Genomic DNA, 16,769 nt, shown 5'->3' with positions numbered 1-16,769 from the left:
ACACACACACACACACACACACTCTGAGTGTGCAATTCTGCATTTGACAGAATCCATTCCTCTGAAAACAAAAACTGAGACACATTGCCACCCCTGCAGACACACACACACAGTCACAGTCACACAGACACACATACACACACACACACTGACACCCACACACAAAGTGAACCATGCTGGGCAGCTCTCCTCTGAACTGCTGTGGCCCTCCAGGAGGCTGATCTGTGCTGGGTCACCATGGTCAATGTCACTGCAATGCTGCTGTGTGTGTGTGTGTGTGTGTGTGTGTGTGTGTGTGTGTGTGTGTGTGTGTGTGTGTGTGTGTGTGTGTGTGTGTGTGTGTGTGTGTGTGTGTGTGTGTGTGTGTGTGTGTGTGTCTGTATCTGCATCTGCAGGGGGGATAACCGAATCTGTGAACTGCCACTCTCACATCTGAAGAGCAACAATGAAGGAAAAAGAGGACAAAATAAATAGGGTGAGTAGGAATTGACAGTCGTCAGAAAATACACAGTTACCCGCCTGGTACAGTTACCCGGCACGGAACAGCATAGTCAAGGTTTGGTCTCCTTAAAGTTGGTGGCAGCTCAGATTCCACTAGTTTTAGTGTTACAAAGCACTTCATTCAGTGTCTGTCAGTTGACCACCTCCATACCTTCTCTCTTTTTGTCAAAGAACCAACAAAGTAACCAGTCTCACACTCTCACATCAGAATTAGACGTTCATCCATGATTCTCAAACAACAAATTTCAAAGTTGCTGCAAACGTCAACATTTTGAAGTGTTTAAGGTTAAGTTTAGGCATTATCTCAGAATTTTTAAGTTTAGAATTAAGTTTAGACATTAACGGTACGTAACAGCACTCGGGTGACCTGGCTGAGAATAACGGCAAACAGCATTTCTTTCCCCCTCGACTTTATCTATCCCCCTATCGTCTCTCTTTCCCAATGTGGAACATAGAGCAGGAACAATCAAGGATCGTCCTCCTCCTCCTCCATCCTTCACCCTCCTCCATCCCCCCTTCATCCTCTCTTCCTCCTGTCTTTTCTTCCTCAATATGCAGGCCAGAGCCTGCCCAACCTGCAGGGCCGAGCACAGCTCCCTGCCTCCTCTGTTCCCCTCTGGAGAAGACCAAACACACAGTGGTCTGTTTCATGCTCACAGGACACCATCACAGTTTAATGCTTCAACAGACTGACATCAGCATTATAACAACGCCTGCACATCCACCACATAAACACAAACCAATTCACAGCAGCACGCTGACTTTCAACTGCTGAGGATTAATTATGAGACAGACAATCAATCAATCAATCAAATGTATTTATAAAGCCCTTCTTCCATCAGTTGATGTCACAAAGTGCTGTACAGAAACCCAGCCTAAAACCCCAAACAGCAAGCAATGCAGATGAAGAAGCACGGTGGCTAGGAAAAACTCCCTAGAAAAGACAAACACCCACACACTCGCACATACACACATACACACAGTATGTTTTAACTAATCATGTGGGGACACACAATTGATTCCCATTCAAAATCCTATTTTCCCTAACCCCTAACCCTAACTCTAACCTTAACTTTAAAATCTAACCTAAAGCCTAACCCAACCCTACACTATCTATCTCCTAACCTAACCCTTTAACCCCTAACCCTAATTCGAACCCTAATTCGAACCCTAACACTAATTCTAACTTTAACCCCAAACTAATCCCGAGTTGGTCAAATTTTTGTTAGTTTAATATCCTTGTGGGGACTTGTGATCCCCAAAAGTATAGTTAAACATGTCCACTTGTGTAGGCCAACACACACACAGACACACAAACAAACAAACAAACAAACAAACAAACAAACAAACAAACACACACACACACACACACACACACACACACACACACACACACACACACACACACACACACACACACACACACACACACATACACACATATACACATATACACACACACACACACACATCAATGCACAGCTCACAGACTTTCAACTGCCAGGGCGATTCCCCTCCAGCTGTTTCTCAGATTTATGTGGCAATTCTCACTTAGGAACTTCATTGGGGGGAAGGATGTTTAACATGCTTTTACATATGCATCACATTTTTGAGGGGGAAAATCATGATGAAAGTGGCCACTTTAGGCCCTTTTTATAACAATACATGTAAGACCCTATGATCTGTGAACCGTACACTATACAGACATCTTGGTGTCTTTATACTCTCTATTTTGTGCACTAAAATATGGAGTATGTCCAGATTCTGAGGAGAAAAAAAAGCCACATTAATCTATTCAACATTAAAGATATTAAAGCTGCAATATTTAACCTGTTGGGTGACACAACAAAATTCACATAGAAATGTGTGTTATAGATCTGTTTTCTCGTTGAAAGCAAGTCTAAGAAGCGATAGATCTGTTCTATGTGCAATATTTCTATGCGTCCTATTCTTAAGTTTCGTTTTTGCGTCTTTCGGTTTTGTACACCAGCTTCAAACAGCAGAAAATACAATCTTTTTGGTTATGGAAAATATACTGCTAAAAAAAATAAAGGGAACACTAAAATAGCACATCCTAGATCTGAATGAATGAAATAATCTCATTAAATACTTTTGTCTTTACATAGTTGAATGTGCTGACAACAAAATCACACAAAAATAATCAATGGAAATCCAATTTATCAACCCATGGAGGTCTGGATTTGGAGTGACACTCAAAATTAAAGTGGAAAACCACACTACAGGCTGATCCAACTTTGATGTAATGTCCTTAAAACAAGTCAAAATGAGGCTCAGTAGTGTGTGTGGCCTCCACGTGCCTGTATGACCTCCCTACAATGCCTGGGCATGCTCCTGATGAGGTGGCGGATGGTCTCCTGAGGCATCTCCTCCCAGACCTGGACTAAAGCATCCGCCAACTCCTGGACAGTCTGTGGTGCAACGTGGCGTTGGTGGATGGAGCGAGACATGATGTCCCAGATGTGCTCAATTGGATTCAGGTCTGGGGAACGGGCAGGCCAGTCCATAGCATCAATGCCTTCCTCTTGCAGGAACTGCTGACACACTCCAGCCACATGAGGTCTAGCATTGTCTTGCATTAGGAGGAACCCAGGGCCAACCGCACCAGCATATGGTCTCACAAGGGGTCTGAGGATCTCATCTCGGTACCTAATGGCAGTCAGGCTACCTCTGGCGAGCACATGGAGGGCTGTGCGGCCCCCCAAAGAAATGCAACCCCACACCATGACTGACCCACCGCCAAACCGGTCATGCTGGAGGATGTTGCAGGCAGCAGAACGTTCTCCACGGCGTCTCCAGACTCTGTCACGTCTGTCACATGTGCTCAGTGTGAACCTGCTTTCATCTGTGAAGAGCACAGGGCGCCAGTGGCGAATTTGCCAATCTTGGTGTTCTCTGGCAAATGCCAAACGTCCTGCACGATGTTGGGCTGTAAGCACAACCCCCACCTGTGGACGTCGGGCCCTCATACCACCCTCATGGAGTCTGTTTCTGACTGTTTGAGCAGACACATGCACATTTGTGGCCTGTTGGAGGTCATTTTGCAGGGCTCTGGCAGTGCTCCTCCTGCTCCTCCTTGCACAAAGACGGAGGTAGCGGTCCTGCTGCTGGGTTGTTGCCCCCCTACGGCCTCCTCCACGTCTCCTGATGTACTGGCCTGTCTCCTGGTAGCGCCTCCATGCTCTGGACCCTACGCTGACAGACACAGCAAACCTTCTTGCCACAGCTCTCACTGATGTGCCATCCTGGATGAGCTGCACTACCTGAGCCACTTGTGTGGGTTGTAGACTCCGTCTCATGCTACCACTAGAGTGAAAGCACTGCCAGCATTCAAAAGTGACCAAAACATCAGCCAGGAAGCATAAGAACTGAGAAGTGGTCTGTGGTCACCACCTGCCGAACCACTCCTTTATTGGGGGTGTCTTGCTAATTGCCTATAATTTCCACCTGTTGTCTATTCCATTTGCACAACAGCATGTGAAATTGCTTCCTAAGTGGACAGTTTGATTTCACAGAAGTGTGATTGACTTGGAGTTACATTGTGTTGTTTAAGTGTTCCCTTTATTTTTTTGAGCAGTGTATATTTTGTTCAATTGCGTTTGTATGTGCTAATAAATGTTATTTGAGGATACTTATATGAGTCTCAACATTTTAAATCAAACGGCTAAATGATCCTTGGTATGACTTTCTACAAACAATTTCATATAGCTTAGCCTCAAAGCACGTGGTAGTTGACTATCTCTGAGTTGTCAGCTTGTCCACAGTGTTGTGCCAGTGTTCCAATGGAGGGACAAAGTATCTGTCTGCATTTAACCTCTGGGCTGAGAGCAGTGTGTAGGGCAGCATATACACAGTCACTATTAGCATGTCATTAGCCCCAGTAAGAGGTGACATTGAGCCACTGAGAGTGTATGTAGTTCAAATCAGATCAAATCACATTTGATTGGTCGCATACACATGATTAGCAGATGTTAATGCAAGTGTAGCGAAATGCTTGTGCTTCTGGTTCTAACAGTGCAGTAATATCTAACAAGTAATCTAACAATTCCCCAACAACTCCGTAATACACACTAATCTAAAGGGGTGGAATAAGAATATGGACATATAAATATATGGCTGAGCGATGGCCGAGCAGCATAGGCAAGGTGCAATAGATGGTATTTGGTATTTGGTATTTTGGTATTTTATTAGGATCCCCATTAGCTGTTGCAAAAGCAGCAGCTACTCTTCCTGGGGTCCACACAAAATGTTTTACATAATACAGAATGACATAATACAGAACATCATTAGACAAGAACAGAACTACATACATTTTTAAAAAGGCACACGTAGCCTACAAGGTAAAGTATAAGGTATAGTATCTACATATGAGATGAGTAATGTAAGATATGTTAAAATTACTAAAGTAGATTTGTTTAAAGTGACTAGTGATCCATTTATTAAAGTGGCCAGTGATTTGAATCTCTATGTAAGCAGCAGCCTCTCTGAGTTAGTGATTGCTGTTTAGCTTTGAAATAGAAGCTGTTTTTCAATCTCTCGGTCCCAGCTTTGATCCACCTGTACTGACCTCGCCTTCTGGATGATAGCGGGGTGAACAGGCAGTGGCTCGGGTGGTTGTTGTCCTTGATCTTTTTGGCCTTCCTGTGACATCGGGTGCTGTAGGTGTCCTGGAGGGCAGGTAGTTTGCCCCCGGTGATGTGTTGTGCAGACCTCACCACCCTCTGGAGAGCCTTACGGTTATGGGCGGAGCAGTTGCCGTACCAGGCGGTGATACAGCCTGACAGGATGCTCTCGATTGTGCATCTGTAAAAGTTGATTTTGGTGACAAGCCAAATTTCTTCAGCCTCCTGAGGTTGAAGAGGCACTGTGTGTGTGTGTGTGTGTGTGTGTGTGTGTGTGTGTGTGTGTGTGTGTGTGTGTGTGTGTGTGTGTGTGTGTGTGTGTGTGTGTGTGTGTGTGTGTGTGTGTGTGTGTGTGTGTGTGTGTGTGCGTGCAAGCAGACGGGCGCATGTGACGTGGAATGATGCAAACAAAATCATTTCCTCCACTCACAGTAAACACAGTGGAAATGTGTGATGATTATCAGGCATGACAAGGTGCACTTTACATTACATAAATCTTACACAGTAGGCTAGTAACACTGGAAATACCCACTTAAGTATGATTTATTGATATGTGTTTTTACTAGGTATGTAATGGAAAGTGAAATCCATAAGAGCTCTGCTAGCCCGCTGCTAATGACTAATCTGCCTATCCTATCTTCTGACGATGCCCCTTCCAATCAAAACTAAGAAGCGCGTGGCTGTGTTCCCTGTCCCCACACCCTGACCTGACTAGGAAAAACACAAGGCCCTGATGATGACAAACAAAAATATTATGAAAGCAAAGGCGCCCATTAACAGTATTGAGATGCAGCCACCAGCTCATCTAACCACTCTTCCAACTCTCCTCTCTCTCTCCCAGAGTGAATCACAATGATGGACTGGCCATAAGACCTTGAGCCAGTCTTAGCCAATACATTAGTCTGATCAAGCCCACAGTCCTTAAAGTCCCTCCAGGGGAAGAAAGAATGATCGTGAAGAAATGTCACAGGTCAGATGCAACATTCAGCTGTCTCATAATTGGGAGACATACTGTAAATCTAAATGGTGGCTACATTACTGAGCTGTTTAATATGCCGGACCAAGATGTTATTTATGTTAGCATAGAGGGTACAGAGATATGACTGATATGATCTCTCTCTCTCTCTCTCTCTCTCTCTCTCTCTCTCTCTCTCTCTCTCGTTATTATTTATTTACCTTTATTTCAACAGGGAAGTCATATTGAGACTGTCTCTTTTAGAAATGAGCCCTGCACATTTCTAAGGTCCACAGCAGGATAATCAATTTGATTAGGACTGTCCCATTAGCACAGGGACCTCCCAAGTTTATGATGTATGGCTTAGTGACCCTGACACTTTCATCACATTTACATCCCCTTCTACTCATGTTAATACAGGTACTTTTCAATCACTTCACAATCACATTTGTGACCTGTTTCAGGAAGCTAGGCGTATGTCGCACATCACTACTTCGCAGGAGAGGCATTTGAATGTACTGTTTTTTTTATCAAAATGTTTGTTGTTGTTAGAAATGTGCCTTAATAACAAACTTCTATGCCATCTGTAAATACGAATAAAATTGTTAAATTACAAGCCTAGGTGGTTTAGCCACGGAAAAAGACAGGAACCTTCCCGCTAGCGATGATTGGCTGAGATAATAGATCGGCTGGACATGCCGAGAGATGAGTTTGGATTTGTCTGCCATGTAGCATGCGTCTGTCTATGACATGAGCTGTCCAGTAGGTGTAGATAATCCAAAGATATTTGAAAGATATAATGTTAGCCATGGAGAATTGCAAAAGTGTTGCTACAGCTCTCAACAACATTGCTGCCCTGAATATAGCAGGCGCTATCGACAAAGATCAGTGGGAAAAAGTTGTGGACTACTTTCTACACACGGTCAGTGTGAACCGGAGTGACCTGACACAACACGGGCCAAACAAGCTGTACAAACAAAATGGAAATGACACAGGACGTCTTACTTAGTTAGCTGAAGGGGTTCTAGTCTGCCATGAAGTGTTCATCCATGTATATGGTTAAGAGTCTAGCTACATTTTCAGATATTATAAGTTTCTAATATTGTCAGAAAGTCGTTTTCATTGCAAGTGAAAACGTACTGTTAGCTAGCTTGCGAACGTTAGCTTGCTGGCTCGCTAGCTAAAGTTACATGTATGGTCTGTGTAGTAATATTATTCATATCTCAGAGATACATGTGCATTGCTAGTTATAACCTAATGTTAGCTAGCTAGCTAACATTGAACTTATTTGGTTAGTTTTAGCTACCTGCAGATTCATACTACAGAATTTAATGCATGGTGGCTAGCTATGACAATCCGTTTGTATTAATACTGTATGGGTTGGGATTATGGTTCATTGTTTAGCTAGCAATCTAGCTACATGTCTAAACAAATGACTTCACTTCACCAGATGATTACATGACCCATTAAGCTAGCCAGGTGTGTCTGGGGGTGATTACAGCCATCTATTGTATTTCATGAACATGTGTACATGTCTAGACAATAGTGACCCATCCACTTAGCTAGATGTGTCTGGGGGTGATTACAGACATCTATTGTATTTCATGAACATGTGTACATGTCTAGACAATAGTGACCCATCCACTTAGCCAGATGTGTCTGGGGGTGATTACAGCCATCTATTGTATTTCATGAACATGTGTACATGTCTAGACAATAGTGACCCATCCACTTAGCCAGATGTGTCTGGGGGTGATTACAGCCATCTATTGTATTTCATGAACATATGTACATGTCTAGACAATAGTGACCCATCCACTTAGCTAGATGTGTCTGGGGGTGATTACAGCCATCTATTGTATTTCATGAACATGTGTACATGTCTAGACAATAGTGAACCATCTACTTAGCTAGATGTGTCTGGGGGTGATTACAGCCATCGATTATATTTCATGAACATGTGTACATGTCTAGACAATAGTGAACCATCCACTTAGCTAGATGTGGCTGGGGGGTGGTTATAGCATTTCGTTCACGTGACCATTCAATTTAGACAAGTGTGTCTGGGTAAGCATCATCTAATAATTATAACATATATATAAAATATCATTTTTTTGGACACTTTCAATTTTTTAAATTGCTACTATGCAAATGTGCAAATAACAATTTCACTGTACCGTTTACACATCCTGTGTCCTGTGCATGTGACAATAAACTTAGATTTTATTTTAAATAATTTGTGTTTACCAGAGACAGGAACGTGAAGAACAACATGACCTGCACCAAAGTCAGATTAGGACAAGGATCATCAACTAGATTCAGACGCAGGCCGATTTTTTCTTAAGTGGATGGTCGGGGGCAGGAATATAATTACCAATCATTTTGTCACGTCCTGACCAGCAGAGGGAGGTATTGTATTAGTTTTGGTCAGGACGTGGCAGGTTTTTTGTGTGTTAAGTGTTGTGTTGGTGATTAGGACTCCCAATTGAAGGCAGGTGGGTTGAGTTGCCTTTGATTGGGAGTCCTATATAGGAGTGTGTGTTTTTCTTTGGGGTTGTGGGTAGTTGTTTTTGCACTGCGTGTTGTGTGCCTGCAAAACTGTTCCTGTCTTCGTGAGTATCGTCTATTGTTTTCCCTGTGGATGCTTTACTTGTGTTTATTAAAAAAACTATGAGTATCCACATTCCCGCTGCGCCTTGGTCCATTCTGAAGACAGCTGTTACAGAACTACCCACCACCAAAGGACCAAGCAGCGGAAGAGGAAGGAGCATCGGGTGGAGGAATGGACATGGGAGGACATCCTGGATGGCAAGGGATCCTACACCTGGGAAGAGATCCTGGCCGGAAGGGATTGCCTCCCATGGGAACAGGTGGAGGCACTGAGAAGAACAGAGGCAGCAGGAGAAAGGAGCGAACGTTATGCTGGAACATGGCTGGCGAGGAAGCCGGAGAGGCACCCCCAATAAAAAAATGTTGGGGGGCACACGGGTAGTTTGGCCAGGCCAAGGAAGAGCCGTAAGCCAGCTACCCGTGATTACAGGGAGGCGCGTATGAGGTGGAGGGTGCCATGTTACGCTGAGGTACGCACCATCTCGCCTATACGTATGCACAGGCCAGTCCGCCCTGTACCAGCGCCCCGCATGTGCCAGGGCGAGGTGAGCATCAAGCCGGAAGGGGTGATGCCAACCCTGCGCTCAAGACCGCCAGTGCGCCTCTACGGTCCGATGTTTCCCGCTATACGCACTAGCATGGAGGTGCGTGTCTCCAGGCTGGCACGTCCGGTACCAGCCCCACGCATCAGGCATCTAGTGCGTCAGCCCAGCCTCGCCAGTCAAGAGTCACCAGAGCCGCCCGCCAGTCAAGAGTCGCCAGAGCCACCCGCCAGTCAAGAGTCGCCAGAGCCGCCCGCCAGTCATGATTCGCCAGAGCCACCCGCCAGTCATGAGTCGCCAGAGCCGCCCGCCAGTCATGAGTCGCCAGAGCCGCCCGCCAGTCATGAGTCGCCAGAGCCGCCCGCCAGTCATGAGTCGCCAGAGTGGCCCGACTGCCCGGAGCTGCCAGAGTGGCCCGACTGCCCGGATCTGCCAGGGTGCCCCGCCTGTCCGGATCTGCCAGGGTGCCCCGTCTGTCCTCCGGCCCGCCAGTCATGAGTCGCCAGAGCCGCCCGCCAGTCATGAGTCGCCAGAGCCGCCCGCCAGTCATGAGTCGCCAGAGCCGCCCGCCAGTCATGAGTCGCCAGAGCCACCCGCCAGTCATGAGTCGCCAGAGCCGCCCGCCAGTCATGAGTCGCCAGAGCCGCCCGCCAGTCATGAGTCGCCAGAGCCGCCCGACTGCCCGGAGCTGCCAGAGTGGCCCGACTGCCCGGAGCTGCCAGAGTGGCCCGACTGCCCGGAGCTGCCAGAGTGGCCCGACTGCCCGGAGCTGCCAGAGTGGCCCGACTGCCCGGAGCTGCCAGAGTGGCCCGACTGCCCGGATCTGCCAGGGTGCCCCGCCTGTCCGGATCTGCCAGGGTGCCCCGTCTGCCTCCGGACCAGCCAGAGTGGCCCGCCTGTCCTGGATCAGCCCGAGTGGCCCGTCTGTCCTCCGGCACAGCCCGAGTGGCCCGCCTGTCCTCCGGCCCAGCCCGAGTGGCCCGCCTGTACTCCGGCCCAGCCCGAGTGGCCCGCCTGTCCTCCGGTCCAGCCAGAGTGGTCCGTCTGCCAGGGTCAGCCCGAGTGGCCCGTCTGCCCGGCGCAGCTATCGGCGCCACCGAAGTGGGCGACGCCAAAGGTGGAGCGAGGTCTACGTCCCGCACCTGAGCCACCTCCAGGATAGGTGGGTTGGGGGAGGGAGGGTGTAGCACAGTGCCGTCGTTGACGGCAGCCACCCTCCCTTCCCTCCCTTATTGTTTAGGGGTTAGTGTTTATTGGTTTTGTTGGGGTATTGGGGATTTTTTTTGTGTGCGTTTTCGTTTTTTGGGTGCATTCCGGGGTCTGCACCTTGAGGGGGGGGGTACTGTCACGTCCTGACCAGCAGAGGGAGGTATTGTATTAGTTTTGGTCAGGACGTGGCAGGTTTTTTGTGTGTTAAGTTTTGTGTTGGTGATTAGGACTCCCAATTGAAGGCAGGTGGGTTGAGTTGCCTTTGATTGGGAGTCCTATATAGGAGTGTGTGTTTTTCTTTGGGGTTGTGGGTAGTTGTTTTTGCACTGCGTGTTGTGTGCCTGCAAAACTGTTCCTGTCTTCGTGAGTATCGTCTATTGTTTTCCCTGTGGATGCTTTACTTGTGTTTATTAAAAAAACTATGAGTATCCACATTCCCGCTGCGCCTTGGTCCATTTCTGAAGACAGCTGTTACACATTTGTAGACTGCAGATATAATGTTTGACTAAAACATAATAATTTCAAACCATGCTTATGCATGGGAATATTTGGGAAGAGATTCCTTAAATTAAAATCACTTGGAGCTGATTTCCTGGTCTTTTTAGTCAAATGTGTCCAACAATAAAAAATATTTTAAAAAATGAAAAAAAAATGTGGGAGGGCTCAGAAAACTTGGGAGGTAAATAAAACCACCCATGGGCCAAATTCGGCCTGTGGGCCATCAATTTGGGAACCCTGGATTAGGAAATCAGCCAAGGACTAAATCACATGTATTTTAAGAGGGTGTGAATGATGCTGAATAGGTGTAGACATAGAAGATCTCAAAAGTGGAGTTACAAGCAGAATTACTTTCAAAGCAGAATTACTTTCCCATGGTTCCTCAACTGCAGTGTATGAAATACAATTTTGTAGCTCTACTTTTATCCAATGTAAAAAACACAAGACCGAATCGAGGTTGTCTGTCACATTTTAGCAGTCACATGACTTGTTTTTGTAATCACATCATGACTCATTTTAGCAATCACAATCACATAGTGATTCACTTTAGCATTAGGCTATGGATTAAGCATAGTGGTAAAGACGTCTTTGGGAAAAGAAGTGCTTGAACACATAGTAGTATGGGAAGAAAGTACATACTGTACTATTACTTCTATAATACTAATACTACTGTAAACTATGGGTATCAGTGTATATTGTATACTGTATGTGCCAATAGCCTACATTATTATTGCAATTGTCCTGCATTACACCACATTGTCTCTTGAATATACAGTACTGTATCTGTAGTAGCTTGAACAGTGTTGCATTTAAACACAGTTAACAGAACAGTGAGTCACTCAAGTCTCCTGCACCTTACTGATGTAAAGTGCCATCTTGCATGGCCATTCTTCTGCCCTTATATCATTGTAAATTAGTATTTTATTTATTTAACATTTATTTAACGAGGCAAGTCAGTTAAGAACAAATTCTTACTTACAATGACGGCCTACCCCGGCCAAACCCGGATGACGCTGGGCCAATTGTGCGCCGCCCTATTGGACTCCAAATCACGGCCGGCTGTGATACAGCTTGGATTCAAACCAGGGTGCCTATAGTGACGCCTCTAGCACTGAGATTCAGTGCCTTAGACCGCTGCGCCACTCGGGAGCCCCCAATAGTAGTAAATAGTAGGTCTGTACATAAAACGAATGTATTGCTCCCTCCGGGAGCTGACTATAGTAAACTCAGCAAAAAAAGAAATGTCCTCTCACTGTCAACTGCGTTTATTTTCAGCAAACTTAACATGTGTAAATATTTGTATGAACATAACAAGATTCAACAACTGAGACATAAACTGAACAAGTTCCACAGACATGTGACTAACAGAAATGGAATAATGTGTGCCTGAACAAAGGGGGGTCAAAATCAAAAGTAGCAGTCAGTATCTGGTGTGGCCACTAGCTGCATTAAGTACTGCAGTGCATCTCCTCCTCATGGACTGCACCAGATTTGCCAGTTCTTGCTGTGAGATGTTACTCCATTCTTCCACCAAGGCACCTGCAAGTTCCCGGACATTTCTGGGGGGGAATGGCCCTAGCCCTCACCCTCCGATCCAACAGGTCCCAGTCGAGCTCAATGGGATTGAGATCCGGGCTCTTCGCTGGCCATGTCAGAACACTGACATTCCTGTCTTGCAGGAAATTACGCACAGAACGAGCAGTATGGCTGGTGGCATTGTCATGCTGGAGGGTCATGTCAGGATGAGCCAGCAGGAAGGGTACCACATGGGGGAGGAGGATGTCTTCCCTGTAATGCACAGCGTTGAGATTTCCTGCAAAGACAACAAGCTCAGTCCGATGATGCTGTGACACACCGCCCCAGACCATGACGGACCCTCCACCTCCAAATCAATCCTGCTCCAGAGTACAGGCCTCAGTGTAACGCTCATTCCTTCAACGATAAACGCAAATCTGACCATCACCCCTGGTGAGACAAAATCAAGACTCGTCAGTGAAGAGCACTTTTTGCCAGTCCTGTCTGGTTCAGTGACGGTGGGTTTGTGCCCATAGGCGACGTTGTTGCCGGTGATGTCTGGTGAGGACCTGCCTTACAACAGGCCTACAAGCCCTCAGTCCAGCCTATTGCGGACAGTCTGAGCACTGATGGAGGGATTGTGCGTTCCTGGTGTAACTCGGGCAGTTGTTGTTGCCATCCTGTACCTGTCCCGCAGGTGTGATGTTCAGATGTACCGATCCTGTGCAGGTGTTGTTACACGTGATCTGCCACTGCGAGGATGATCAGCTGTCTGTCCTGTCTCCCTGTAGCGCTGTCTTAGATGGCTCACAGTACGAACATTGCAATTTATTACCCTGGCCACATCTGCAGTCCTCATGCCTCCTTGCAGCACACAGATGAACAGGGTCCCTGGGCATCTTTCTTTTGGTGTTTTTCAGAGTCAGTAGAAATGCCTCTCTAGTGTCCTAAGTTTTCATAACTGTGACCTTAATTGCCTACCGTCTGTAAGCTGTTAGTGTCTTAATGACCGTTCCACAGATGCATGTTCATTAATTGTTTACGGTTCATTGAACAAGCATGGGAAAGAGTGTTAAACCCTTTACAATGAAGATCTGTGAAGTTATTTGGATTTTTACGAATTATCTTTGAAATACAGGCTCCGGAAAAAGGACTTTTCCTTTTTTGCTGACGGTTGGACAAATTTGACTTCAGATTCTGACATTTATCCACATTTCTCCTAAAGTCACATTTCGAAGTTACTCCAAATGTCAAATTTCGAAGTTGTTTTTGACACCCTGAGTTGCCAGGGTTTAGCCTCCTGGCAAGGCGCCTCACGGCTGGTTAAATGTAGGCTTTAATTACGAATGGTTAAGTTAAGGGTTAAGGTTTGGGATAAGATTAAATTAAGTTTAGGCATTAAGTTAAGGGTTAAGGTTTCGGATAGGTTTAAATTAAGTTTAGGCATTAAGTTAAGGGTTAAAGTTTGGGATATGTTTAAATTAAGTTTAGGCATTAAGTTAAGGGTTAAGGTTTGGGATAGGGTTAAATTAAGTTTAGGCATTAAGTTAAGGGTCATGGTTTGGGATAGGGTTAAAATAAAAAACAAATATCTAGCACTGGGAGTAAACCCGCAACCCTCGGAGACAGAGCTCATTGCTTACCGCAGCCTACTTGATGGTAATAGTGCTCACTGTTGCCCCTACAGGAGGGTTTTGAAGACATCTCTCGATGTCTTCGGGACCTGGCTGGCCTATATACTGCAACTATGTGATTGCTTTCTCACTGTGCTGGAGTGTAGACTGGGAACCAGCATAGTGTGGTAACAAGATCTCATAGTTTCCCTTCAAAATTTGATGTATTATGGATGAACCTCAATTTCTGCGTGGTTACAGGGTTAAAACAGAAACAACTCAAAGGGTTAAGTTTAGGCATTAATTCTGAGTGGTTAAGGTTAGGGCTACGGTTTTGGGAAGGCTTAGTCTTACTACAGTGGGCTAAATCAGGGTCACACAGAGTGTTTCTTGGTAGTCTTAAACAAATCTACTTTGAAACAAAAGTATATACCTAACACACGAAGACACCTGTACCATGTCATATATAGAGTTGAAATGTATTCAATTTTGAGTTTGCATCCCAATATTACACTATATACATCACAGAAGACTGAAATATAACAAAACCATTAAAAAAAATCTATGTTTATTCATTAAAAAATGCTGAATAATATTAATAACATTCCACCCAAGAGGCCACTAGAGGGCGATTTGGTCATTTGACTGCAGTAAAGGGCTACAACAAAATTATTAAAACAACACGCCAATTTTCTATCAACAATCATCATGTAGTCTCAAGGCTTGTTAAAGCTGAACTAACCACCACGGTTACATACCCAATGGCACCTTATTCCCTATATAGTACACTACTTTTGACCAGCATGGTGAATTCCTGGGAAGGCATACATATAATCAGCTGTGCTCTACTGTGCTGTATTCTGGGCATGCTGAATTCTGATTTGTAACCGGTTCTATGAAAAGAGCTGGAAGAACACAGTCAGTGTGTGTGAGTGCTTGGGGTGGGGGGATAATGTGTGAGTGTACGCGCCTGTGTGCAGTATCACCTTTGCATGGTTATGCTGGTAAAGTGATCGTCTGGCTCGCAGGAGTTTCTAGCGAATGACCAGGGAGAGAATGAGTGAGAGAGAGAGAGAGAGAATGAAAGAGAATGGAAGAGAGAAGAGAGAGAGAGAGAGAGAGAGAGAGAGAGAGAGAGAGAGAGAGAGAGGCGGTCTGAGGTTTCACTGCAAGGATAATTATTAGACTGGTGGAAAGGCAGAGCAGCGTGGGACACTCAGACACGAAGGATATGCATGATCACTACTGGCTAGAAGTAGCCTACACGCTGATGAAGCAGATTACAATAAGAAGTCAATAATGGGTTATTTTGACTTAGTGTTTTTGAAATCCAAGGTTCCACTTAAAAGTGAGATGTTCTGTTTCACTACAAATTGTAAAGGATCAGATATGGCATGTTTAATATAGCCTAGTTTCTGAGGGGATGCCAAGTAATGCTGAAGCACAATATATATATATATATATATATATATATATATATATCAGTTGAACCTGAAAACCTAAGTAGTCTAGTCTATTTGCAAGGGAAGCAGAGTTCGTGCTGCAAAGAACATGTTATTGGAACATACTTTCTAATCTGATAGGTAGACTATTTACAAGCCAACCTATCTTATTCTCAGAACTGTAAACAATCTACAGTTGCTTAGCCTATTATCAAGGACTCAGGTGTTACAGTAACAATTTATTTCATACACAAATAAAGTTATGATCTCCGTGAACGCAAAGTCAATTGGATGCACAAAGCAGCATTATAGTGATAGACACAGTACCCTACCTGATATTTCTGATTGAGGCACTCCGTTCAGACTGAATCCCTTGCCATTGTAGAACTGTCGGATATCCGAACAACTCTGAGCTTTTCCGCTCCCCATATCCCCGAATCCCGGGACCGTCAGCGCGCAAATCAACAGAGCCATAAACACGGGGAAATCCATCCTACTCTATTACCGTCACACGGCCAAGTGCAAATCCGAAAGAGGGGTGTAGTGTGATTGAGCTAAGTCCTAAAGAACGGGATTCATCTATTGCCAGCCGTTTGTCCAAACTCCTCTGTTACGTTGGGCTTCGCTACTGTCGCTCTCCTGTTGGTTCGCTGCGCCCCGTTTCTGCGCAGTGCTGCACGGGAAGCGTGTGTGTGGAGGGGGAGAGCAGTCCGGTTTCTTCTCAGGGCACCTCGAGGGGCTTTTTGGTTTCAATGTAGATACATCAACCACTGTATAAATTTTACACAATTTATCTGCACCTCTGGGAAGACAAGTCGGTAAACACTGTGCAGTCACCTGAGGAAAGGCAATATAAACATATTTAGCAGAAAAATCATGAATCTACAAAATTCCAGAAAATTAACAGGTGAACATTAATGAAAAAGAACGTCTCTGTATGGTATTACCGGAGATGGCAGCTGTCAGCACATGAGTGAGCGGTAAAACGGCGGTAAAGGTAATGATGCTCTCCCAGCGCTGCTACTCGGTCGAATGAGGAGGAGGCGGAGAGAGAGAGAGCCAGAGAGAGAGAAGGGGGTGGACAGAATGTAAGAGACAAGAACAAATGGGCAGAGAAAGAGAAAGATGAGAGAGAGAATATAGCTGTTCCTTGGGACACTAATCTTACTCACCTGTCTAGTCTAATTTGGTTAATTAGATATATAACGTTTGTTTTTAGAGATGTTTACACAGTATATGATCTT

The 16,769-nt window shown here is 45.3% G+C and overlaps 1 protein-coding gene across 2 annotated transcripts in view; it reads right to left on the bottom strand.

The window, feature by feature from the left end:
* The window catches only part of LOC106599530 (glypican-1), a 126,383-nt gene extending 109,819 nt beyond the window's left edge, over positions 1 to 16,564 (bottom strand). For both annotated transcript variants that reach the window (XR_001327487.2, XM_014190813.2), the window contains exons 1-2: positions 16,473 to 16,564; positions 15,858 to 16,362 (exon numbers count right to left, since the gene is read on the bottom strand). Coding sequence is in view for 1 of the 2 variants with exons in the window: in XM_014190813.2 (XP_014046288.1) it covers positions 15,858 to 16,017 (160 nt within the window). In the remaining variant the exon portion in view is untranslated. The remainder of the gene's footprint in view (positions 1 to 15,857; positions 16,363 to 16,472) is intronic.
* Between the last annotated feature and the right edge of the window lie 205 nt (positions 16,565 to 16,769).

Source organism: Salmo salar, chromosome ssa03 (genome assembly GCF_905237065.1).
Source record: "Salmo salar chromosome ssa03, Ssal_v3.1, whole genome shotgun sequence".
Classification (NCBI taxonomy): Eukaryota; Metazoa; Chordata; class Actinopteri; order Salmoniformes; family Salmonidae; genus Salmo; species Salmo salar.
Note: the sequence above shows the minus strand (reverse complement) of the source record. Positions and strands in the feature narration are given on the sequence as shown.